The sequence below is a fragment of the Meriones unguiculatus genome, chromosome 2, assembly GCF_030254825.1.
Source record: "Meriones unguiculatus strain TT.TT164.6M chromosome 2, Bangor_MerUng_6.1, whole genome shotgun sequence".
In the NCBI taxonomy this organism is placed as follows: domain Eukaryota; kingdom Metazoa; phylum Chordata; class Mammalia; order Rodentia; family Muridae; genus Meriones; species Meriones unguiculatus.
In genome coordinates, this window is record NC_083350.1 from 160,885,740 (window position 1) to 160,913,306 (window position 27,567).

Here is a 27,567-nt window from a genome sequence, read left to right on the forward strand (position 1 = left end):
TTTAAACATCTGTAACTTAGGGTGCTATTTGTTTTTAATTAAAAAAAAAAAGAAGATGGAATGTTTGACTAGAAATGAGTAATTCCTCTGTAGATAACATCTCTACTTCTGAGTATCACTGGGGGCCTGGAAGGATCTTGAAGCCCAAGCAGAATTACTGTACCCGATTAGCTTGGGTGTGCTAATTTAGGTCATGAAGTTTTCGCCAGCTGTGGAGACACAGCGACAACAGTAGGCAGGTGGTTCTGGGTTCTGTAAGAAAGCCTTCTAAGAAAGCATTGGAGAATAAGCCAGTAGGCAGCATTTCTTTGTGGTCTGTGCTTCGATTCCTGCCTCCAGGTTCCTGTTTTGGGTTCCTGCCTTAGCTTTGCTTCCTTGGCGATGGATTGTGACCTGTAAGTCAAATCAGCCCTTCCTTCCCAAGGTTGCCTTTGGTCAGTGTTAACAGAGAAACAAAGTTAAAAAGCAACAGAACACGCTTCTTTTCTTTTATCCAAGATGCGGCAATCATCTTGTTTTCTGTTGGAAGCTACCCTGTGGCTTGTACTGACTAGGAAGTGGCCAGATGGGAATCACACTTTGTGGAGCATTCCCTCTGACAGCAGCCGGGTCTTTCAAACTGCAGTTACAGCCAAGAGCAGGGGTGAAGCGCACAGGGTCTGGAACCTCACTACCTTGGTTCCAATCCAACTCCATCTCACCATTTGTATAGCTTCGGGGAAACACTTGACTCTAACAGTTTGTGTCTCTGCATCAGTGTGGTACTTAAACACTTCTGCCACTTGTACAGTGAAGAACATAAGATGATCCATGTAAGGCCTTTGAAGCATGCCCAGAGCATACTAATAGCTATTGAGTGTTTGCATTCACTGTTGTAGGTCTGTGGGAATTTCTCATCCATTCCCTCAAGAACTGATGGGGGTCAGTTGGGGATCAGAAAGATAGCTCAGTGGCTCAGGGTGCCGCTTGCTCTTCCACAGGGCCTGGGTTCAATTCCCAGAACCACATGGTGGCTCAAGACCATCTGTAACTGCAGGGAAAGCTGATGACACCGCCTGTGTGTGGTGAACAGACATACAATTGCAGGCAAAACACTCAGACACACACTAAAATAAAAAAGAAAGAAAGCAGAAAAAGAAAAAGAAAAAACTAAGCCTCTTCCTAAATGTGTTAAGTGTGTCTAAAACACCTGAGCCTTCACAAATGCCATGGCCTGGGCTTACCTTTCCACGCAGTTGAGAAATTTTTGGCTTTTAGCTTTTATCCTCAAGAGTGATGCGCAGCTGGAGGATGTTAAAATCCTGTGCTCACATCCATAGATGTTCCTGTCAGGACTCCCATTACCCCTGGAGCCTTAGTTTGACCTGCTTGCTGTGCCTGAGTTGTAGTCCTTTTGGGGGCTCAACCTCTTCCTACGTGACAGTCCAGGAAGCTCTTCCATGCTCCTATATAAAAGTGGGGTTCACTGTGGTCCTGCTAGATTTCTTACTAACCCCCCCCCCCCACCCTGAGGCATGGATTTCCTCGAAGGAGTTGACATATATGCTTAATCTCTTATGGTGCCTCAGAATTTTATAAGGCGAGACACCTGATGATTACTCTGTGAATTCACTGGTTGAATAAATGGAGACCTGATTACTTCTAACAGAAGGTTGAATGTCATCTATATATGTTTTTTCTACCTTTTCCATTTTCATAATCATTCACCCTTATGGGAAAAAGTGGTTTTTCTCTTCTCCATGCTCAATGTGACGTGTGGTTCCCTCACAAATGCCTTTATCAAGGAAGGATGGATGAAAAGATACAGAATTTCTGAGAAAGTCTGGATTCTATTTTTTTTTTACAATTAATTAATCAAAATGTGTCTATCTATCTACTTTACTTTCTCATGCATTCCACTTGGAAATATCACTTCCTTCTTTAGAAATATTTATATACAAACTCTAAAACCAGTCTCCAGCAGCTACAGTGAATGGCATGGCATCTTATTCGTTTGTTTCAGTAGATCTTGATGGATTAACTCTTCATTTTTCCTCCTGAGTCCCCAAGAAGGAGCAGGAAACAGCTAAGTGAGAGGGCCACTGCAGAACAGCTGGAGTTGGAAGGCAGCCGTGAATTCACAGCGTAGGTCTTGGCACTTTTTCATGCTTCAATTCAGTTTATCTTAACTAATGTGTCTACGCACATAAAAATGGAAGGGGGGCTTGGATTTAAGGCAATTAGCTTGATTTGGTTAAAGTGTAAATGAGGATTTAACAGCAAGTAAAACGTGTTGCTTGAGTGGATGATCCTATCTGCTAAGCACCCAGAGCCCTGAATCTCTTGGACTTAAAAGTGAATGCCATCCCACACACTGGTAAGATTTACCGGTAGTTGTGATTAGTTTAGTGTCAGCTTACTAAAGAGATGAACTTAGGGTCCGTGTCTGAGAATCATTTGACAACTTTGTCATGTGAAATGATGACTTAGGGTTAATGACTGGTGCACAACTCATCCAGTCAACATCAAAACCAACACCTACTTCTCCTACTCTAGCCCAATACCCTGTGAAAGCCGCCTTGCCAAGGGACTGTACGCCTTGGCAGTTTTAGGAAATACTAAATTTCTTATGCATAATAAGACTTTATATGAGATTTTTCTACTGCTGAGAATCAAGTTTGGTTGATAGAGTGCATGAAGTCCTGGGATCAAGGTCCACTATAGCAGAGACAAGGTACAGTGGCTCCTAGCACTTGCTGGCAGAGGCAGGAGGATTAGAACTTCAAGGACATCCTGGACTACATAATGAGTTTGAGGCCAGCCTGGGATACATAGATACGTGACATGCCATCTAAAATATTTGTATGTTTAGAACATTCTGGTTTAAAAGTTGCTTTTGATTTCGTAATTGTTCTTTATGTTCATTAATTCTGAGGGCCTAAAAACGACTACAAGATTGAAAGATCAAGGCAAAAGGAAAGAATTTTATTAAATCGTCATGTGATTTTAATCTGTTAATTTTGCTTATCGTAAGAAAAATTACACATGTATACAATGTATCTTGATCATACCAGTCTGACTCTCCCCTTTCATCTTCCCTTAAGATTCCCCTATCTCATCTTCCTCCAAAAAACTTCATGGCCTCCGTTTTAATGTATTCATTTTCAACCAACCGAGTCCAGCTAGTGCTGCCCATATGCTCACTGGTGTGTTGATGTTTAGGACTTGGGGAACCCAGCAGTAAGCACACTATTGAACAAGAGTGACTCTCTTCCCAAGCAGCCATCAGCTGCCAATAGCTTTTCAGCTAGGAGTGAGGCTTTGGGAGATCCTCCCCTCCCCCATGCTGAAACTCTTAACCAGCTTGACATTCTGAGGGTCTTTTGCAGGTGACAACAGCTGCCAGGAGTTCATGTGAGCATCAGCCTTGTCATGTCCGAAGGACAGCATGTGACAACAGCCCCTATTCTCTGGATCAGATTTTTCTGTCGCCCTCTTCCTCGGTGTTCCCTGGTACAGAATGAAGGGGCTTTCTATAGCTGTCCCATCCACAACTAAGAACCCTTAGTTGCCTGTTCCTTGTGCTTTAGACAGTAATGAGTCTCTGTGCTTACTACCCTCCTGATAAGAAGCTTTCCTGACCAAGGCTGGGGGCAGCACAAATCTATGAATATGAACCTATTTAGAAGGCAGTCTGACAATATGACCATTTAGAAAGACATCAACAGTTCTGCTGTAGGGACTATGCCTTCCTTAGCCATGGTTTTTGACCATGTTTAAAGTACCAGACAGGAATTCTGTCCCATGGAACAGGCCTCAATCCAATCAAGGGATTAATTGGTTACCACTATAAACAATCTCACAACTATTACGCCAGTAAACACATGTTGCCTTGCAGGTTTGTACTGTAGCATGAAGGGGTCCACGGCAGGAGAAGTCGATTGGTGTCTTTTGTCATAACAACCTAGATAGCGCCTTTCAACACTAGGAAAACTAGCTAGCATGGCGAGCATGTGGCACTCCATAGGAGTGCTGAGCTGGGCTCCATATGATAGTTCTAGTCTAGGTTTTAAAGAAAACTCCAGACTGATTTCCAACAACAGTGTTGTGTGTTTCTCTTTCCCCACATCCATGACAGCATCTGTTGTCATTGTATTCCCTCTGATGGCCTTTCTCACTACGATGGGGTAGAATATTAATGTAGATTCAATCTGCATTTCCCTAATGGCTAAGGATGTTTGCTCTTTGACAACCTTTTTTATTTCTTCTTTTGGAAACTTTTGCTTATGTTTCATATCCCAATTTTTAATCTCTCTCTTTCTCTGTCTCTCCCTCCTTCCTTCTCTCTCTCCTTCTCCCTTTCCACCTCACTCTGTGTGTTTAGTTTTTTGAGTTCTTTGTATATTCTAGACAGAAATCTTTTGTCAGATGTCTACCTGGCAGAGAGTTTCTGCATTCTGTGGACTGCACCTTCACTCCATTGATGGAGTCCTTTTCTGTACAGAAGCTTTGCGTTTCATGAGGTCTATTTGTGGGTTGTTGGTCTTGTTTCCTGAGCATCAAAGTCTCATTCAGCAAGTTCTTACCTGTGCCTAGAAGATGATGTTTACTCCGAAATTTTGTCTTTAGAACTTTTGGGGCATCAGGCCTCATATTGATGTCCTTGATCCATTTGGAGTTGAGTTTTATGTAAGGTAGGAGATAAGGATCTATTTTCATTTTTGTACATGTTGAAATCCACATTTCTCAGCACCATTTGTTGAAGACACTATCTTTTCTGAAATACATAGAATATATTTAAAATGTATATTTTTGTTGCCTTTGTCAAAAATCAGTTACAATTCAATAGAATATACCTGGGTTATACTCTGTTTAGTTAATCTATGTGTTTGTTTTTGTGCCCGTATCAAATGCTGCTTTTATTACTCTAGCTCTGTGGTATAAATATAGTAATACCGCAGTTTTTTCAAGATTGATTTGACTGCCCTTAGACTTTTGTGTTTTCCTTTTTAATTTTTGGATATTTTACTGTCTGTGAAGAAAGGATCTGGTATTTTGATGAGGATTGCATTGAATCTTTTTATTGCTTCGCATTGTTGATCCTTCTGATCCATGAGCATGGAAATTCTACTTGTATCTTCTTCAGTTTATTTTTCTCATGTTGCATGTGGCCATAATAATGGAATCATTTCTCTATTTTTTTTCAGTTTGTTTATCATTATTTTTGTAACTAGATTTCGCTGAAAGTATTTTTTGGCTCTAAGAGATTTTTGGTGGGGTCTTTTGTGTCTCTTATATATAGAATAACATCATCTACAAATATTTTGACTTCTTTTCCTATTTGCGTCCATTTTATTTTCATTTCCTGTTTGTGCTTTGGCTAAGACTTCAAGAACTATGTTGGGTAGAACTGGATAGAGTGGCAACCCTTGACTTGGTCCCAATTTTACTAGGAATGTTTCAAGATTTTTTTCCATTTAGCGTGATGTTGGCTGTGTGCTTGTCACATGTGACAATGTAACACAGCTCTACTGTGTTGGGTTATGTTCCTCCATACCTTCCCTCTCCACGGATTTTTGTCAAATAATTTTTTTTTACATATAATGACATTATATAATTTGTGTCTTTTAGTCAGCTTATGTGATGGATAACATTTACTGATTTATTTATATTGAACCATTCCTAAACCACTAGAATGAAGACAATTTGGCCATGATGAATGGTTCTTTTTGATATGATTTTGAATTTGGTTTGTTTGCATTTTGGATTTGTGCCTTTATTTATCAGGGAGGTCAATGTATAATTTCTTTTCTTGTTGTATCTTTATCTGGTTTGGGTGTCAGAGTAATACCGGCTTCATAAAAATAGCTGGAAGCCTTTTTAATGTTTTAGAATAATTTAAGTAGCATTAGTGTGAGTTCTTTGAAGATTTGGTTTCATTCTGCAGTGAATTCATCTGGTCTCTGTAGAATAGGGCTTGGAGACAACTTCTATCTCATTGCTGGTTCTAGATCTATTTAAATTATTAACTTATCTTGGTTTATTTTGGTATATTATAGGCACCTAGAAATTAATTTCTTCAATTTTGAGTATTCTTTCTTTCTTTTGATTAATTTGGGTAAAAGTTTTTTGATCATGTTAATCATTTCAAACAACCAAGTCTTCAGTTAATGGATTCTTTGAAAAGTTCATTTCTGTTTCTTTGATTCCAGCACTGATTCTGATTATGTCTTCCAGTCTCTCATGTTTTTCGATGTAGGGATGTATTGCTGTAAACTTTCCTGTTAGCACTGCCTTCATTGTGCCACATCGCTTGGGTATGTTGTGTTTCAGTCTTCACTCAGTTCGAGGGATACTAATTTTCTCTTTGATTTCTTCTTTGGCCCAGTTATCATTCAACAGGGTGTTATTTAGTCTACAGGAGATTGTGTACTTTCTGAAGTTTCTCTTGCTGTTGATAACATGGAAGAATTTTATTTCTACTTCAATTTTGATAGACAATTTGTTGAGTATCATAGTCTGGATTGGCAATTATGGTGTTAAGAGTTTGGTAAACACCTGGGTATGGTGGCACATGCCTGTAATTCTAGCTTTCTCGGAGGCAGGTGGATCTCTGAGTTCAAGACCAGCCTGGTCTACAAAGTGAGTCCAGGACAGCCAAGGCTACACAGAGAAACCCTGTCTCAAAAACAAAACAAAACAAATAGAGTTAGTAAACCTCATTCAGGCCCTTCTAATTTTTTGATTATGTTTTAAGCTGTCTTTGATGCATTCAATATTTCCATAGGATAACCATCTGTTATTCTGATAGGCTCTCCTCTTAAGTGACCTGGAATTTCTCTTTTCCTTGACTTTTGCTGCATCTCCCTGTTTTGTTGGAAAGAAGGCTTGACTCTAAAATTGTGATGCATTTGTTTATTTGTAGCTTTAATACTACAAAAAAACAAGTCAAATGCCCTCTAAACACAAGAATGCTGCTAAATATGAAGCATAAATGAGTTTTGTTCAACAAAGACGACTTTTGAGGCTAAAAAGTGTTTGTTTTTTTACTGAAACTTACTGCATTCTCATTATAATATTTAAATATAAAAACCATATCACTTGTTCCCCACAGGTGAGTAATCATTCTTAATTATTAGTGTAGCTATAGACTTCTTAATGGATGTGTTTAAAAAATTTGATCCACAATTACCATTTGTCATGGTAGAATTATTTTCCTGTGACAGCAAATATGCAAGACACATTATTTTAGTATCTGAAGATTTTTCCAATATTCAATTCTATGTTTAAGTGTGTGCATAAGCATGTGTCTTAATGTGGTACATGAGTGAAGACGCCCTTGGAAAAGGGCGTTGGTTCTCTTGAGACTGGTAGTTATGAGCATCAGATGCAGATACTCAGAATTTAACGTGGGTCTTCTGCAAGAGCAACACACACACATTCTTAACAACTGGGCATCTGTCCAGACCCTATTTGAAGACATTTCATTAAATCCGTATTCAATACATGGTTTGACTAGCTGGTGATTTAGTACTTTTGAGTCTCTGGCTTTTTCCAACAGTGAATAACATTCTCATTTATTTTAGTGCTTCCACTGCCTGCCTTGTAAAATGTAGCTCTAGAGCAGATTCGTGGAAGAAAAGTATTCTCGGTAAACAACTTAAACCTTTCAAAAGACCAATGCACATATTTCTAATTCCTTTTAGGTGTCAAGCCCTGCCAGCGGCTTATGAGAGAAGCCTGCCCTCCTCATTCTTCCTGACACTGGCTGTTCTTTTGTCTGTAATCTCAGCACACTTTGTATGCACTATATTTTATATCATTGATAAACTTCTCAGACTTTGGAGATCAGTGAGGCTGAAAGACTTTTTTAAATGATATTTTCTAGCTGCATTACTTTTTCTTGAGGGAGTTATAATTTTGCTTATTTGAGTTTTGGCAATCTCTTTTTTCTATTGAGTAAATTTGTCTGTCAAATGCATTTTAAATATTTCCTTATTTTTAAATTTTAACTTAGTGTCACATTGTAGTATAGTATTAAGAATTTTTTAATGGGATGAGTTTCTTATAATCATTTCCCTCATACCTTTCTGTAGAATGCCCTTCCATATTCCATATCAGTAGGAGAGAATGCTGTTTGCTTATAGCATCAGTTTGTTCCTTCCAGCATTTTACTTCAGGACAATTTAGAACACGTTTTCAGTGAAGTTACAGATTAACAGTTTCTAAAGCTGCCAATGAGTGATGCCAACATCATTATTGTGTTCACATCATCCGACGGATGATGTTTTTTCTCCGTGTCCATCTCTTACTGAGTTCCATACCACCTCTGCTGCCAACAACAGTTAGGTCACACTGCATCTTCTCCTCCCCTCTCCAAGACTCTCCTAAACAACACAAGTGCTGCAATTTCACAGAAATATGTTTTCATACAAATGGTGTGGGCGTGGCTCCAAACTCAAGCATTCTATGTCAGTCTTCCCTTACTTTAAGGATCTCTTTCTTTCTGTTTTGGACAAAAGACTTATCATGAGTTATAACCATGAACACACACACACACACACACAGCCCACTGAGCCCATTTAGAGTTGTTTGTATGCATTTAAGGCTGGATAACCTGTTCCGCACTTGTCCCTGGTGAAGATTCATTCTCCCTGTCTCAGAAGCCATTGATTGTAGCTCCTCCTCTAGGGCTGGGGCTTTGTGAAATTTCCCTAATGCACTTTGGCATGTTGACTGCAGTTGTCATGCACAGGTCTTGTTGACTTGGCCATATTGTTGAGAGTTCATGGATGCAGCTTCCCTGTCACATATAGAAGATGCAGTCGCACAGCAGACACCATCTTCTTAGCATTATGGCATCGTTAAATTAACAAAATCTCCTGATTGTTCTCACCCACCCTCCCCCTGAAGTGGGCTCCTTTTTATTGTCTTTGCGTACAGTACAGTAACTGACCAATCTTAATACACATGAGAATAATTATATCTTTTGAAATTTCTTTTTTTTAGAGTATTCCTTTTTTAATTAAATTTTTATTTTTTTATAGTTACAGTTTATTTACTTTGTATCCCAGCTGTAGCCCCCTCCATCATTCCCTCCCAAACCTACTCTTTCTCCCTCATCTCCTCCCTTCCCCTCTCTAAGTCCACTGATGGGGGAGGTCCTCCTCCCCTTCCATCTGATCCTAGCTTATCAGGTCTCTTCAGGACTGGCTGCAATGTCCTCTTCTGTGGCCTAGCAAGGCTGCTCCTCCCTCGGGAATGCAGGGGGTGGGGTGTCAAAGAGCCAGCCATTGAGTTCACATCAGAGACAGTCCCTGTTCCCATAATTAGGGAACTCACTTGGATACTGAGCTGCTATGGGCTACATCTGGGCAGGGGTTCTAAGTTATATCCACGCATGGATTTCAATGGTTTTAATAAAATGAGAAATTGTATTCAAAAGCAGATTTTTCCTCTTTATTTTTTATAGAAAGACTAGATTACAGCTTTGCTTTCAAAGTTGCTATTAAGAGGTCTGATATTACCCTGAATGTTGGGCTCTTTAATGCTTGGGATTCCAAAAAAAACATTGACATCTAATCTCTTAATAAAGCAAAACTTTTAATTATAACTCAGGGAAGTAAGAGAGAACATGGCTTGAGAGTTTATAATAACCAAGGGGTTTGTCAGAGCAAAGTATGTTCAACAGCTCTTGCCTGGGTACAGACAGTGTAAGGTTGATCTTTAAAGGTATGGAGGGAAGTGTCCTTAATTTGGGTTTATATTTTCTGATGAAACACTATGACCAAAAGCAACTTGGAAAGAGAAAGGTTTATTTGATTCGTTTTATATCCTGAGTCGTGGTTGACTGGGGAAGTCAAGGCAGGAACTTGGAGGCATGAACTGAAGCAGAGGCTGTGGAGGAACACTGCATGCTCCTCATGGCTTGCCAGTCTGCTTTCTTATACAACCCAGGGCCACCTTCCCAGGGTGACACCAGCCAGAGTGGTCTGGGTGCCCCCATACCAATCACTAATCAAGAAAATGCCCCACAGACGTGCCTACAGGCCAGTTTTATGCATGTATTTTTCTCATTTGTGGTTCTCTCTTCTCAGATAACTAACTACAAGTTGTGTCAAATTGATTAAAAAAAACTATTTAAGAAAAGCAGTGATTGGGATTGAGAAACCTTGAGACATAATGGTTTAAGGTTGAGTGTTTAGCAAGAAGAAAATACTGAAAACAGTTTGGAAAAGTAAAGAGTTAGCAGGGGAGCTGTTTGCATGGGTGAGAAGAATTCTATCTCAGATACACAGATATGCAAGAATTTATTTGCATGAGCAATGAGACACTGGTATTATTTAATATTTAATAGTTTTTGTTTCCTGGGCAGTGTTTCTCTGAGCAGAGTGCTAATTAATATTGGCATGTCTATTCCTAACCAAGCAGGTAGCTGTAGTTCTCACAGAGACCTGGTTCCCCTTTTAACTCCGTTGTCTGCGGCGAGTCGTCCTTAAGTATGCTATGTGTGGATTCTTACGTTCTTAAGCCTTGTTTTAAAATGAGTGATTTTTGTAATGGTTATGAAAGTATTGGTCATTATCACCCCAGATGCCATCACTCTGCATTACTTCAGTTCTTCCTTCTGCATCCCGTTCTGCACATGTTGTCACTTGATTTCTAATCTTACTTCCTGTTAACCTACATCTCTGACCAACTGGGAGACCTCCAAGACATGATCACTGATTGGATCTCTCCTCACTCCATGGTAGACGTAATCACTTCTTAATGATATATTATTCTCAAAGTTTTCCTCTTACCTTTTGTGTTTTTGTTGTTGTTATTGTTTTTACATTAGCACACACATCTTAGTTTTTTGTTATTAGGTGCATTAATTCTATTTTTATATACGATATTTGCATTGTTTTCTACATATTTTATCTTTCTCCTTCTGTCCTCAGATTCCTCTCTGAGGACCAACAAATGGCAAAAACTTTATTCCCCCCAAGGAGGGTTTGGGCCATGGAGATGAGAGGCATCTTCCGAGTTAGGAATTGCACACATCTTAATTTATGTGTCACAATTATAACTCTGAATATAACTAACAAGACCTTTAGGGAAAAAATATGCAGAGAAGAACAATACATTAAAAAAGAAAGTATTTTGTGCACACTGCTCCCCAGTTGATGACTGACAGTGCTAACCAACTGTGGGCAAATGGTTAAAATCATTCGACCCCTTAATTGCATTTCTCCGTTTAAAACGGCAGGGATGTGTCTTTAAAAACATACGGGGCAGTTCAGTAATTCAACAAATGTAGGGCACTGATGCAAGGCTGGGAGTCACAATCTCTATGCCCATTCCAGGCAGTTTCAGGAATCCACAATGTTTGTGAAGCACACATTTTAAGTAAAGGGGTCACATCGCCCTGCTTTAAGAGAGAGAAAAGGAGAACACTCAGAGGCTGAGGTATTTTGGTTAATGTTTTCTGACTTGGCAGGAGTTGCAAGAGGAGTTGCAACAATGGTGTTCATGTAGGGAAAAGCAGCATGGGTCTCGGTAGCCAAGTAGTGTGGCATTCTTATCAGTGCAAGAACTGGGTTTGCTGTGGACAATCTTCAAAACTGGTTTGAGGGGAGACCATGATAAATGAGGGGTTTTCTGTTAATGAAGTCTACCTTCTGGGGTTTATCAGAGGCAGAATGACTTAACCAGACAGAGTAGGCCCATGGTATTGTGGGCATCAGTGAGATTATTAGTAGGGTCCATATAAAAGGTGAAAAGGAAATAAAGTAAGAGCATGCTGACATTACAGAAAGGAAGAGCTACTGAGAGTCGAAATGTGACCAGTAAGAACAAGTGATTTTTAAAGCTACTTGGGTTAATTTATAATGTGACCAGTATGAACAAATGATTTTTAAAGCTACTTGTGTTAATTTATAATGTGACCAGTAGGAACAAATGATTTTTAAAGTACTTGGGTTAATTTATAAGCAGATGATTACAGATGGCTGACTACCAGATACCCACGGGGCAACCCAGGCCCAGAAATTAATGGACAGCATTGTATGGCTGTTTAATGTTTTACTGTGTTTTGTAGCATAAGTTTGCATTTCATGGGAAAATTTAAATGAATAGTATGGAATAAGAATAAGAGTATTGAGCCAGGTGCAGTGGCACACCACTGTAATCCCAGCAGTCAGCGGGGCAGAGGCAGGTTGATCTCTATGAGTCTGAGGCCAGCCTGGTCTACAAAACAAATCCAGGACAGCCAAGGTTACACAGAGAAACTTCTTCTTGAAAAACCAAACCAAAAAGAAAATAATAAAAAAAAAATAAAAGAAAGAAAGAGAATAGGGTGTTGATAGAGGGAAGAATAGTCATGGTGATATTGATATTTGAACATTATACAAATAGAGGGGGCAGTAGAAGAGGTCATGTTGATGAAGAGGATGAAAAGTTAGAGAAACATGTTCCAGAACCCAGTGTAGAAGAATGAGGTGAAGGTAGGGATTTTAGGAAAATGAAAATGGATGGGAACAGTAGGATTTATTGCTGGAGGAAGACAAGAGAGACATCTTTGCAACTTGAGGAGAAAGGGAAATTGATGGGTATGCTTTAGCTCTCAGGGTGGGTTTCTAGCCTCTGTTGCATATATTTCTGAAACACATCCCTAAGTCTGTCCAGGTAAAAAGCCAGCTAAGTAACCATCACCTCTGGCCGTGCTCCTCTGTGCCTGGAACAAAATTGCGTTCAATTTTTGGCTTCAGGTTCGGTCCCTATTAAATCCTGAGTCTTCAAGTTTAAAAATAAGTATAATTTTTATTTCTCTCTTTAAAATCCTCGGGTGTCATAATATTTTAGTTAGTAAAGTATTTTTGTTTTATTGCTGTTTCTATTCCATACAAATTCCTAAGTATGTGTAGTAGCATCCCCAGGCCCATGGACTCAAGGTTTGCTTTCTCCTTCAAGCACTGGGATCACATTTTAAACATGTATTTAAATGATGAATATTCATGTTGCCCTTTGCAATATTTACTGAAAATGAAGATATCTATGCATTTTTTTTAGTCTTATTTGAAACTCACATTCACTGTTCATTTTACCGCAGAACGAAGCGGATCCTTCAGGGAACATGAAGAATTTGTTTCCTTGTGCATATTTATGCTGCTTCCTTATGGTTGGAATTTTTTTTTCATGTTGATGTCAAATCACAGCTCTTTCTATTTCCCCCTTAAATCTCCTACCATTTTCCTTAAGAAAAAAATGAATTTTAGGTTATGCCGAAAGTCATATTGCAGATTTAAGTCTTTATTTATTGGTCTCCATCTGCTATTTAATCCTTTGAAACATGACGCGATGAAGAATTGTTCCATTTTAAAAATGACATGTAAGAAAAAAAAAAGAATCTCGAAATTTCTGTAATCTTGATGGGGAGAATTTTCTTTTGCTCCAGAAAACTCATCTTGATGGTATGAGACTGCACCAGGCTTTTATTGGACATTTTTGGTCAAGGCGCTTTCTGCTCTCGGTGCCCTGTTCTTCTACCGACATCCCATCGCTGAGTGACAGCTCTGCACTTGCTGATAAGTCTGTCTGCCCAGGAGCACCTCCAGCCTTATCTGCTCCTGCCACTGCTCCTGCATTGGCACACTGTATCCCTAGGAACAACAAGCCCAAGTTTCTGTGCTGCAAACTTACACAGTCTCCTTGTTCTTGAAGGTTTTAGCAGCAGCAGAGCTGAACTTCTGCATGTCTGTTTCAATATCCCAATATCCCACCTTCAATATTTGAACTTCATCGAGTCTATATAAATTTTCACTGTATTTCAGGCATGCCCAGAACTCTTCATGTGCTGTTATCTTTTTTTAAGTTCTCTCTCTCTCTCTCTCTCTCTCTCTTTTTTTAATCCAAGAGCTTGAATGATAAAAGTCCTTTCTAAGTCCTCAGTGTGATTGTTGTTTTCTTTCTCATTCTTAGTTCTGTGTTATTTCCTCCTACCATGGATAAACAGATTTTCTTATGTATCTTATACCCACTTTATCTCTGCAATATAATATATTTCGGGTTATATTTGTGGGAGTTAACTGGATACAATGAAACAAATTTTAATCAAAATCAATTTCTCTTCTTCTGCCTCTTTTCTCTCAGTTTTCCAATTCCTACTGTTCTTTCCATTGACATCTTATTTATATTTTGTAAATGTAGGTCCTAATTCTTTATATGATAGCATTGTTAGTAGTAATAAGAAAAAAAATGGAATGAAATTGTTTTCTATTATTTTGATCAATTCCCAATCTCGATGAATTATTTCTACAAAATTTTCATATAATATATGTGTATGTAATTTATGTGTATCTTCATTTTACCTTAATTATCTCAGCAAAAAGACATGACTTGACAAGAAACATTAAAGCCAAGAACATATAGAAAGTGTGTGTTTTCCTAAGTAGTTTATATAAGGAAAAATGAGATAGCAGAAGTTTATACACTGAAAAACTAAAACAGAAATGCTGGATGTTACCAGTAGTGGGCATGCAGGCTATGCTCCATGCAGAATTAGCATGTGAGGTCCGTGGCACTGATGCCACGGTCTCTGGATGCTAGCTTCAAGCCCTGCGAAAAATAGGTCATCTTCTCCCTTAAAGACAGTTTTTTTAATTTAAATTTATTTTTTATAATTTATTCACTTCACATCCCGATTGAAGACCCTTCCCTCATCTCCCCCAGGTCCCACTCCTCCCTCTTTCCTCCTATCCTTTTCCCTATTTCTCAGGAAGGGGGGACTCCCTCCTAACCTACCATCTAACCCCAGCCTATCAAGTCTCATTAGGACTGCTTGCATCCTCTTCCACTGTGGCCTGGGGGAAGTGATCAAAGAGCAGGCAACAGAGTCCATGTCAGAGACAGCCCCTGCTCTCTTTACCAGGGAATCCACAAGGAAACTGAACTGCCTAAGGGCTATATCTGAGCAGGGGTCTAGGTCCTCTTCATGTATGGTCCTTGGTTGGTGCATCAGTCTCTGCAGGCCTATATGAGCCCAGATAATTGGCTCTGTTGGTCTTCTTTTTTTTTTTTTTTAATTTTAATTTAACTTTATTTTAAATTACACTTTATTTACTTTGTTCTGTTGGTCTTCTTATGGAGCTCCTGTTCACTCTGGGTTCTTCTGTTCCTCCACTCTTTCCTATGACTCCCTGCATTCTGCCCAAAGTTTGACTGTGAGTCTTATCATCTGCTTTGATTCCGTGCTGGGTGGAGTCTTTCAGAGGACATTTATGGTAGGCTCTCATCCCGTTCCCTTTCTTTAACTGCTTCTGGTGCTGGTGTTTATTCTATTAGCCCTTCTGAAAGAGAATTTAGCATCTCCCTTGGAGTTTTCCTTGTTATTTAGCTTCTTTAGGTCTGTGGATTGTAATATGGTTATCCTGTATTATATAGCTAATTTCCGCTTATAAGTGAGAATGTACCATGAGCGTCTTTCTGCTTCTGGGTTACCTCACTCAGGATGATCATTTCTAGTTCCATTCATTTGCTTACAAATTTCATGATTTCCTTTTTAATAGCTGAGTAGTATTCCATTGTGTAAATGTACCACAATTTCTGTATCCAAGACAAAGATTTTAAAGGTAACATAAACGCATAAATCAGCTTTAATATCAGATCCTTAAAAGACAACATCATAAAAACTTGGATTTGTCGGTGTTTTCACTATACTTGAAGAATATTGAAGCCTCCTTGCCTTTATGTAATATAAGTGATTCTTCTTTTATTCCAGACTGAGTCAAAACATCCTCAGAATAATTAAATTATACTCAGACTTAACTAATTTGTGTGTCTAATATTAATAGATGTGACATACTCATGTCTTACTTAGTCATCAAAGATACCTGAAGAAAATGTCAATTAGACTACACAACTGCCGATTATGAAATAATGGTCTTGGTTATTATTTCATCTCTCTAGACATTGGAGAATTCATGATGAATAATCTGGAGGCCAAAGGTTAAAATTTAATTACATGATTATTGACATCACCAATAAAATGAAGCTATATGTAAACAACTTTCTCGGGCTGAAACTGTTAAATGTGATCCTATTTGGGGCTGGAAAGATGGTTCAGCAGTTAAGATTGCGCCTTGCTCTTCCAGATTACCTGAGTTCAATTCCTAAAACCCATGTCAGGTGACACACACACACACCTATAACTCTAGCTCCAAAGGATCTAATGCCCTTTTTTGACCTCTTTGAGCACCTGTACTCTCGTGCAGACACATACATGCACATAGAATTTAAAAAAAATAAAAATAAAAATTTAAAGATACAGTCATATTTGTTGGTGCAAAGTCTGTTTAATCTACAGTTAAAACACCATATAAATCAGGCTAATTTACTCATATACTCATTGGGCCTATAAATACCAATTAATAGGAATATGCAAGTGGCTTAAATGACCCATTTATTTTAATTTTATGCAATGTACAGAAAGTAAGTTTTCAGAGAATGCTTGAAATAACAGGTATGAATGCAGAAAACTTCAGTAAAGAATTTATATGCAAAATGTAATTTTTTTGAGACTTTACAACACTAGGTTTGTGCTGAAGTAGTACTGCTTTCAGTGGCTTTTTTTTCATGTACGATTATTTTAAATTTATTTTATCAGCCTCAGCTGTATCTTTCCCATGACTTCCAAATAGAAATAAGTTTTCAGATGAATCCTTCCCTCCATCGCGTGGATGTTCATCTCGCAGAGGCCGCAGAATTGAAAAGCACATTCTCATTGTGCGCTTGTTCTTTCTTTTGTCTTTTTTTTTCCAGGTTGAGTTGCACATTCTCATCTTGATGATTAATGTCATCAGTATACATTCCTTCTCCTTCATGGAATTCACTTACGAACAGAAAAAAAAATTACATTCGTTAGACTCAATGTCATTTTACTGACAGTAGTACTGTTAATTCACACTAACTTTGATGTGAACACTTGTTAATGTTAGAAGCAGATGACATAACAGGTGAGATTTCTCTCCCAACGTGTCAGTACTCTCTAACTACAGCACCAGCTTCATGATCAACAAAACTTACAGTGAACGGTGTATTGGAACATTCCTGATGGGACCCTAAAGGCGTGGCGTCTAATTTTTAAAGTGCTTTGCACATGTGTATGAACAGGCATGTACATACATATGTGTATATGTGCATATATATATATACAAATATGTGTGTGTGTAAATATATGTATTTGCAAATAATTTCTCAAAATATAGAGCTGCAGTCTCTGCTTACGTTAAATTTTTAAGATAATTTTCTGCTGTTTGAGTAGATATTGTTGGGCCTGGAGAGACAGAGGGCTCTCTGGTTAAGAGCCCTGACTGCTCTTGCAGAGGACCCCGCCCCCACGTGGTAGCTCAGGATGGTTTGTAACTCCAATTCCCAAGAACCTAATGCCCTTTTCTGACCTCTCTGAGTACCTGCGTGATGCACATAAACTCTCATAGCTGCACACATACATGCATATAATTAGATATCTTAAAAAGAAATTTTAACTCCTGTTTTCCAGGCAGCTGAGTGAATACCTGTTTTCATTACCTAAGGAGAAAACCTCTTTTTCTCATCGACAGAGACACTATTGTGGTCCATCGTGACTGTGCCTCTGATAGCATGTGTGATGTCTAACGCCGACGCTCACACTCTGCTTTCTGTGTGTGCTTCTAGACATGATGGACTAGCATGGCCTGAAGCATGGCTCAGTTCTATTATAAAAGAAGTGTCAACGCCCCCTACCGAGACCGCATTCCTCTGAGGATTGTCAGAGCAGAATCTGAACTCTCCCCATCAGAGAAAGCCTACTTGAACGCCGTGGAAAAGGGGGACTATGCAAGTGTCAAGAAGTCTCTCGAGGAAGCCGAGATTTATTTTAAAATCAACATTAACTGCATCGACCCCCTTGGGAGGACTGCCCTTCTCATCGCCATTGAAAACGAGAACCTGGAGCTTATTGAACTCCTTTTGAGTTTCAACGTCTATGTTGGTGATGCACTGCTTCATGCTATCCGGAAAGAGGTGGTTGGAGCTGTGGAGCTATTGCTCAACCACAAAAAGCCAAGTGGAGAGAAGCAGGTGGGTGCGAAAGTATTGTTTTGGGTTTATTTTGGATATTAGGAAGTTTCTTTAGATCTGTGAACACTGTGTGCGCCTGTGTGTGTGTGTGTGTGTGTGTGTGTGTGTGTGTGGTTTTCCTTCGTTCTTTGATTTCATTTCAACATTTTGAGCTATCGCGCTGTAATTTGTTGGACTGTTTTTCTGTTTAACCTCCGTGCACATTGTGGGTTCCTGAATCTGCCTGAAACAGTGAATACCACCATCTGATTTTCATGTTGTCTGTTAACACACTATCAAGGCTTCTTGTAGGTTCATACAAGAAGCAGAAATGATTGCTGGAAAGAAGCGCACTCTTACTGTAGGAGAGTTATAACATATTTATCAACTCCATAAGTGTGATGACACGTTATTGCTATGAAAAGAAAGTGTAAGTACAATGCAGTGTGTTTGCTTTCTCTCTGAGTGTTTTCTACCATAGAAATGCAACTATAGATGGGAGCAGACAAGGAATGTTTTTTCTGTCTGGATCTTTTGTGTTCCACATCTTGGAATGGCCTGTCTGATCCTGTTTCCTAACATTTACCCCTTTACCTCTTTGTATCAAAGCTAATGGTGGACTAATTCCAGAGACATTGCAGATATTACCATGGCTCCAAAATCTATCTCTGTTTTTTCCTTTTATTTTTTTTTTCTGAGACAGGGTTTCTCTGTAACTTTGGCTGTCCTGGAACTCACTTTGTAGACCAGGGTGACCTCGATCTCACAGAGATCCACCCGCCTCTGCCTCCCTAGGGTTAAAATCTGTCTTTCAAAGTGGAATCATATCAAATTTGTCTATTTTACTTGTAGCAACTTCTGCCCTGTTTGATAACACAACAGTTTTCTGTGTTTGAAAATGATGAGCACTGAGGAATCACATAGCCAAGATGTGCTATGGCTACTATATAAACACTATATTGCCTTTGCTGCTATATAAACACTATATTGTCTTTGCTTCTCTGAAAGACTATTTTTTATCAAGATAGTCACAGTTAGTAGGTTGAAAACTGTGGCTGAGCATCTTTTCCAGTTCTGGGATGCCGTGTGTCTCATGATTTATTCTCAAATCTCATCCTCATTCACTCCTTCCTCTTCCCTAAACTAAACATTGATAAACTATAAAAAGCAAACAAACAAACAAAAAACACCTCTAAAAGAATCATACTTCCCTGCTTAGTGCTTAGCAAGCTTTGTTGTTTGCTACCTCATTTCCATGTTAAACTTCACTGACAGGATCAAATTTACATTGACCCTTGGAGGCTTGAGCAAACCTAGATTGAGGCATAAAGTTATAGTAACACCTAAAGACACTGTCAAATCCCAGTGTTCCACCACTAAGGGGCTTCAGTCACCCAGATGGAGAAAGTTGCAGTCTGGCTTAGTGGGTGTAAGCTGAGGTTCTGCCGTCTTGGTGTTAGAGTGACATCACAGTGACAGAGCCTTGAAGAGTAACTAGCTTAGGGAGCAAAGGTAGATTCTCACAGTTCAGAGACTACAGCCAATATTTGTTCAGCTTTGTCATCACACAGACAGAACAGCATGGTGGAGAAGATATGACTGCCACGCAAGGACCAGGAAGCAAAGAGAAAGAAGCCTTCAGTGGCATGGCTTCTATAATATATTTTCTCCAACTGGGCCCTACCTGCAAGAATTTCTGGCATTTTCCTGTAGGCCACGAATCCAGGCACCCACTACTAAAATAATGCATTCATGTGGAGTAAGCCTCTGTCACTTCCTGAAAGCTCTACCTTTGAACACTGACACCCTCAGACAAAGGCTTCAGTACAAGAGCTGCTAAAAAATGCTGAAAACCCAAGCTGCTACCCTTAGTCATCTTTGGGTTTTACATTTGTGCCTGTAATCATAGCCCTAAAGCTTCTACACGTTTTACGAGCAACACGTTGCACTGTGTACCCCCTTGTAACTTTGCTTAGGAAGCCATAGGGGTGCTGTCAAGTCTTCCATGTACACCATCACAGACGCCCAGAAGTCTATAGAACGAAATTGACATTTAATGTGTTTTTCACGTGTTACTGAAGGAACACATCAGTTTCGTTTTCTAGAGGGTTCTTCAGTGTCTCTTTAGACAATGACTTTGTGTTAACCGGAGAAATCTGGTGTCTGGAGAAGGTACCTGCTATTATGAGAGTGTTTGCTGGAAAATGTTCAGCTTCTGAGCTAAGTCTTCATCTCACAAGTAGGTCCTGGCTCCTTACAGGCACTTGGACCTTGATTATTAATAGAAAGTAGTAAAGGTTTGCAGTCTGCCAAGACTCTGAAGCTTCCCAGGCCATGTGCTTCTGGAAGATGTCTCTCACATGAGGCTCCTGGCCAAGAATCCCTTTTCTATTTGTGCATTTCAGAATTCCACTTCAGTGAAGGACAGTAAAGGAAAACTGTCCTTTTTGATTTGAACTTGACAATTTTTGAAGAACACTCTCAGGCTCCCTTAGAGTTCCTGATCTGCTGTACCATGGAAATGAGGCTTCAGCAGCATGAATGTACAAGGTTTAGTCCATAAAAGTCTGTAAAGGATGTGTTGAGGGCTGTGTTAAACCCCATTCGTGTTTGGCTGTATATGTGTGATTTCATTAGGTAGCACACCTTTTAGACACAGACAACATCAACCGGAATGTCAGTTTTCATACAGCACAGATGTTGGAAACTTTTTTTGTTTGTAATGGAATTTGATTTATTGCTTTTTCCATAAAATAATTTTTAATTCTTATTTTTTCTTCACAATTTATTCATTATATATCCTGGTTGAAGCCCCCTCCCTCAACTCCTCCCAGTCCCAACCTCCCTCCTCCTTCCTCCTAACCCATTCCCTTAGTCCACTGAAAGGAGAAGTTCTCCACTATGATTCAGGCAGTCCTGATGAAAGAGTTTTTTTTTTTCAATTTTAACTTTTTTTTCCAGAATTTATTCATTATATATCCTGATTAAAACCCCCTCTCTCAACTCCTCCCAGTCCAACCCTCCCCCCTCTTCCCCCCATCCCCTTCCCCTAGTCCACTGAAACAGTGAGTTATCCTCCTTTGCCATCTGCCCATACCTTATCAACTCTCATCAGAACTGCCTGGATCCTCTTCCTCTGTGGCCTGGTAAGGCTGCATCACCAGGGGTGAGTGATCAAAGAGTAGGCAACTGAGTTCATGATAGAGGCAGCTCCTGCTCCCCTTACTCGGAGATCCACATGGAGACTGAGCTGCGGATCAGCTACATCTGAGCAGGGGTTCTATGGTCCTTAGTTGGAGCCTATAATAAAGGGTTCTCTGAAAGGATCCACCCAACCAACATAGGATTAATCAGGCACTGAGACTCACAGCCAACCTTTGGCAGAGCATAAGGAGTCTTATGGAAGAAGAAAAGGGTGGAGATAGAATGACATGGAGAGGACAGGAGCCCCACAAGGAGACCAACAAAACTAAAAAATCTGAGCCCAGGTGATCCTGCAGAGACTGATGGAAACATATTTTTAACTGGACTTTTTTTTATTTCTTAAATAAAGTGTAAGTTTTTAGGGAATGCTTGTAATTATTGAAATAATTTTGTGTATTGTGGTAATCCACACAATTCCAGATGTATAGATACTTATACATCCCCAAATATCCCAAAACACATCAACACTAATGCTGAGGTCACTGGAGCAAAGTATAGCATTAAAACAGTAATTATCTATCAGATTTGATAAATGCGACTTCAAGCAAAGGCCAAGCAAGAGCTTCTAATGTAAAACCATTAAAAACCAATTATTAGAAAATCACTAAGATCCTGAAATATGCTGTGTATTTGTAGATATGTTATTATTTGACAAATCTGTCACATGCTACATTTTTCCTCTGGAAAAGATCCAGTGTTTGGTGGCATACTCCAATCATGAGCGCTGGGATACTTCAAATGAATTGGTGTGCTTCTTAATTACACTCACTGGGGAGCAATTTCTGCTGACTTAGTCTGCTAGGCCTTGTGCTGGAGCCTAAAGAGAAACAGCATTCCTATTCTCAGGAGCGTTAAGCTCTAGTTATGAAGAAAGGGAAAAATCCAACATGGAGTTAAGAATAAAGGTGGTCGCAATAGAAAAGAAAAAAGAAAAGAAAACTTGTAGTCTTTATGAAGTTAAATAAGTGGATTTGATAAGCACAATGTTGCAGGGTAGAGGATGTGAGAGAGCAGGAGACAGATGTAAAGGGAGAGACAGCTATGTTGGTTGAATACCTTGGGAAATTATAGGAGCACTGTCTAAAATAGACTCTTTGAGAAACGGCCTAAGGGACCAGATTGGATATATTTAGTTTTTAATGGCTATTGATACCTCAGAGTTAATTAGAAATGTAGGTCTGAATGAGGTCTGGAGGAGTGGATAGATGAAAATAAGGACAGCAGAGTAAACCAAACTCCCATATCTCTGCAGCTCCTGATGAAACTTTTTACATCTTACCACTAATCTTCATGGAAATCTTTGTGGGGTTTTAGCATACCCTGACTTTTGTCAGTGTGGCTTTGAAGGTTTGCTTTTCCTAGTAAAGCAGAAGCCCGTGGTTCTCGGTTCCTGTGTGAGATGGCACAGGGAGGATTGTGTGTTCTCACTGGGACAGCTGGCGTCACTACACTGCTGTCCTCCATTATGCTTTGTTTTTCTGAACTTTTCTCTAGCCTTCCTATACCGCACTTCCCTAGAGACAGTAGCCAAGGATGATTTCTCAGCTCCATTTTTGGTCAGTTGATTGGCTACTTGACTTTAAACTGTTTCTGGCTGACATTTCTTCTAAGATGTCTTTAGAGGCCAGATCAAGTACAACTACATTTGTCCCAGGAAATGTTCATCTGGAGGCAGAGTAAGCTTTTCCACTCTTCATTTGCACCTGCGGTTCTATGCCTTTAGCACCTTTGGAATCACAGGATGGGCCCCATGAGCTGCTGGACCCTACTTGTGGCTCCTGACACAGCAACTTTGAAACGACACCCTGAAATTTATGTAGAAATAAGCAAGTTCCCAGAAGAAGGTGACACTGGTCTGGACACGATTCTAGAGAAGCTGTGACTTAGGGAATACTGAAATTGATCAAACACATGCACGTCTCTGCAGCGGGTGGTAAACTGTATGGTGCTAACCTGTCTAGGAGACGTAGGTGAAATCTGTTAGAATGATATCATTCATTAGCCCCACAGCAAGGTCCTAGAGTAATTCAGTTGAAGATACATTGATTCTAAAACTCAACTGCAAACCATTGATGGGCTCTATAACCAGGACAGATCATGAAATCATCTAATATAGTCCTTTACTTCAAAAAGGAAAAAAGGAGAGGGGGTTCACAGAGTGCCTTGGATTTGGCCTGACTGAAGCATTTGTAATACAATGCTACCCACCAACCTCCATCTAGGCACAGTGATGACCAGGAAGACGCTAATGATGATGTTCACCATAGTAGCCTCCTGCTTTGCCAGTAGCTAACTTAAGAACTTTACTTCTGTTAAATCCTTGAAATATTGACTCTATCTTATGATGGTAGACACTTTTCTCATCTCTTTTTAAAAGGTGAGGAAATGAAAGGACAACACAGCTTGAGTGACATGTCTTAGCTGGCAAAGCCAGGAATCATTAGTCTTTAAATGTCTGGGCCCTTGAAATGGGCCAGTTGGCCTGGCTCTAGCCACAGCACCATTTTGGAAGAGGAGTCATTGGAATTGTTAATTTCTCTAAATTAGGGTATAGAAAAGACATATTAAAGAGATGTTCTGGTCCTATGTATTCTGTATATTTGTCTTAAATATTACAATGACATTTTAAGTCTGGTTGCTCAATAAATATTAATTGTGGCCCTCTGTCTGTACTCTTTGCCATAACCATGGCATCAGAATAATAGTCACTAGAAGCTGTGAAGTGCTAAGAAAGGGCAAGAGTGGGCCTCATGCTTTTAGATAGAAGGTGGATAGAAGGCTGGCCTTTGGCCCTCTTTTTCATTTCTGATAAGAAATTTCCGTATCTCTCTGGGTTGTGGTTCTGTGTCAGCTTTTCAAAGTCTAGTGGTGCTTACACTTTTCAATCATTTTTATAAATTTACGTGTGAGTCCGATATAATAATGCTACCATAACTATGCTATGCCCTCCTGCAGGTACACACAGACCAGTAACCCAGAATGTTCTGCAAGCTGAGTAAAGCGTCCTCAGTTTACCCCCAAAGACCATGTGACTTCTCTGTTCATATTTGCAAACAGGAAACAAGTTAAGGATGAGCACAGCAGAACGTAATTCTGTTTGTTTTCTTCTTTCCTTGCCAGTGGATATAGGGATGGGTTTATAGTCTCAGTAGTCTTTGTAATACAATTCTGTGGCTTTAGAAACATTAACTATTATGAAATCAGAAAAATCAAAGACTGTGAAATGGAATTCTGGCATTAGCAAGCTAATTCAAAAATATATCCCAGAAAAAATATCAGTAACTAGAAATATATAACTCTTTTCACTGGCTGTGAATGCTTAATAAATACATTTCTGGGCACTGGGTGTAGACCTGTTCTTTAAACAGATATAATATTTTATGTTGCCTCTGTCTGTTTTCACTTTCAAGAATCAGACACTGAAAAGGTTTACAGGGTTTTCTTTACTAGGCTTCAGCAAAAGCCAGTTACCTTTTACACTCATGATTTTAATTCAAGGTTTACTAAATTACATGAAGACAAAGATATAGTCAGTCTAGAAGTTTAGTTAGAACATGGATTCATTGTTATAATGAAAACTCTGTGACCATCCTCCATGGATTGCCTAATGGCAGCTTTTCCTGTTTGTGCTCATGAAATCATGCCTTAGGTTAAGTCTGGAATATCAACAGTATGCACACAGTGTGAATCTGCCTGCTATCAGTAAAGTAAATGAGCCCAAAGATCCATGAACCCATAAACAGCTAACATCAAAATTTACAGCAGGCAAGAGAATGAAAGAACACAAGAAAAATAAATGATGAGGGATACAGATGTCATTTCTCAAGCCAGGCATCATAGTGACATATTGAGGTAATCCTAACAGCTGGGATGCCGAAGCAAGAGGATCACTGTGGGTTCAGGGCTAGCCTGGACTACAGAGTGAGCCATGTGCCGAAAATACAAAAAAGTGCTGTTTCTCACCGCTTCAAAATGTTTATCCCACTGTGGGATCTAGCGACATCAATCAACAATTCCACTTTATTTAAACTCTGGTATAAAGTGATCAATAAAAATGTTATACAATAATATTTTTTTAATCTGCCTCTAGAGTTAAATAGCGAACAATCTTCTCCAAATTGGATTTCTTTTTATAATGCAATGTAGTCAATATTAACAAGTACTTTGAAGATCTGAAAAATAAATTGTGTTTTATTATTCCACAGCAGGGAATTTTAAAGCTGTTACAACACAGAGCTTAAATTGTTTAGTCAGCTGGCAAATGGCAATCTTTAAAGAAGTAAGTTGTTCTAAATGAAACCATGTTAAAGAGTGGCCCTTTGAAACACTGTTAATACGATACAGTGGCTTCAGCTAATTAGCTGTTCTTGCTCTTATTCAGGTAACCTCTTTGGTCATGTGAAGGCCAGCAGTTACACATAATCCCTTGGGAATGTGCTCCCTTGCTCCATCCTGTTGGCACATCACAACTTAGCTCACATTAAAGCAAAACAAGCCAGATATGTCAGGAGGCCACAAAGTAAAGGATTTGACCTCTTTAGGAAAACATCAGGTGAGAAGCAAACACAGGTTCCAGCAAGAGGAAGTCTTCAAGTGTGCAGACACTTGTCTTTCCTAGCAGATGTCCTAGAGAAACAGAACCTGCTTTTTGGCACAGAAACGGTCCTGGCAGAAGAAACTGAGTCACTCTTGGGATGGAGGGTGTGAGAACACGTCTCGAGAGCTTAGAAGGGAAAGGCCCGGATCTAACTCCTGACTTCAACAGTCAGGAAAATCATAGAGTTATTCGAGCCTTAACTTCCTCGGAACAAAGAAGAGGTTGGGTTCCTACTGATGAAATCATGTGGAGAGTTGAATGTGAGTGTGCACAGTATGTAACAGTGGAAGCCCCTTTGCTTGGACGTCATTGAAACGGACTATATTCTCACACCTCAGACTTACTATACTAATTTAATTGAAATGCTCATCAAAGATGCTAAGTGGCCCTCGGAGCAGTCTTTCAAAGGTGGCCTCTGATGAAAAGCTTTATTATTAAAAATTCTCCAACCTATTAAAAATGTCGTGATTAGGGCTGGAGAGATGGCTGGTGATTAAGAGCACTTGCTAGTCCTAACAGGACTCAAGTTTCATTCCAGACACCCACCGTACCTGCTGGCTGATAACCCCCTGCACCTCTGCTTCATGCATGCAGACACACATAGAAACACACACATAAATAAAATCACTCTAAAAGTCATAATTAAATCTACAATCATATTTCTGTGGGAATTTACTAATTGAATTTCTTTATTAATTTTTACACTAACAATGAGCCATTGGATGTAACCACGTGTGTTTGGCAGAAGCAGAAGTAGAAATTAGAAAAGTCTATATACTATGGCCAGAATGAACAGCCACTGACTTGAACATGCCCTTCCAACTTGCCTTGTTGCCCTTCCCTCTTCATGGGCAAAATGAACATTACTGCTTTAATATTAGAACAACAGGCAGAGGAGGTAGAATTAGCCTCACTTTTCCAGCTGGCAGGAAGTGGCCTCATTTTCATTGTCATCATTTGTCTTTTGTTGATTCATTTTCTACATCAATTAAGGTCTAGATGTCCACATTCCACATCAACGTTTGCATCATTTACCAGAAGCCCTGGACAAATATGCCTAGTCACAAGCTCAGAGCATGCAAACGCTTAAGGTTCAAACTCTCATACAAGGAGTAGGTGAATATTGGAGGCTGAGAAAAGTTGACAGCAGCAAACATTTTACCCTATGTGCAATCTCTTCTCCCTTAACTGACGTGAAGATAAGTGACTGGTTGGCTTTTCCTTTGCACAGTCCTCACCCTGTCTCATGAGTAACCTTGTTACACATTTCTTCATCGCTTCTGAAATCTTTGAAGGAATGCACATTGGTTTGTTTGACATGGCGATTAGGTTTTCATCACTATTAGGGAACACTAGTACAACCATATTTGTGCACAGTAACATTAAGCATAAGGAAATGATATAGAAGTAATTATGTTGAGACTTTATACCATAAATTTTATTTTCTCTGTCTGGATGTTTTGACTGCATATTGCACAGTGTGCTTGGTATCTGCAGAGGTCAGAAGAAGATGTCAGATTCCTTTAGAACTGGAGTTCTGGATGGTCGTGAGCCATTGCATGGGTGCTGGATTTTCTGAAAAAGCAAAACGTGCTCTTTTTTTTTTTTTTTTTTTTTTTTTTTAAATACAGGGTTTCTGTGTGGCCTTGGTTGGCCTGGACTTGCTTTGTCGACCAGGCTGGCCTCAAACTCACAAAGACGTGCCTGCT

The 27,567-nt window shown here is 39.4% G+C and overlaps 1 protein-coding gene across 6 annotated transcripts in view; it reads left to right on the forward strand.

The window, feature by feature from the left end:
- Nucleotides 1-27,567, forward strand: part of Trpc4 (transient receptor potential cation channel subfamily C member 4) — a 172,756-nt gene that overhangs the window by 23,959 nt on the left and 121,230 nt on the right. For all 6 annotated transcript variants that reach the window (XM_060378302.1, XM_060378301.1, XM_060378305.1 and 3 more), the window contains exon 2: nucleotides 17,674-18,078. In XM_060378302.1, coding sequence (XP_060234285.1) covers nucleotides 17,701-18,078 — 378 coding nt within the window. In that variant the 5' untranslated portion in view covers nucleotides 17,674-17,700. The remainder of the gene's footprint in view (nucleotides 1-17,673; nucleotides 18,079-27,567) is intronic.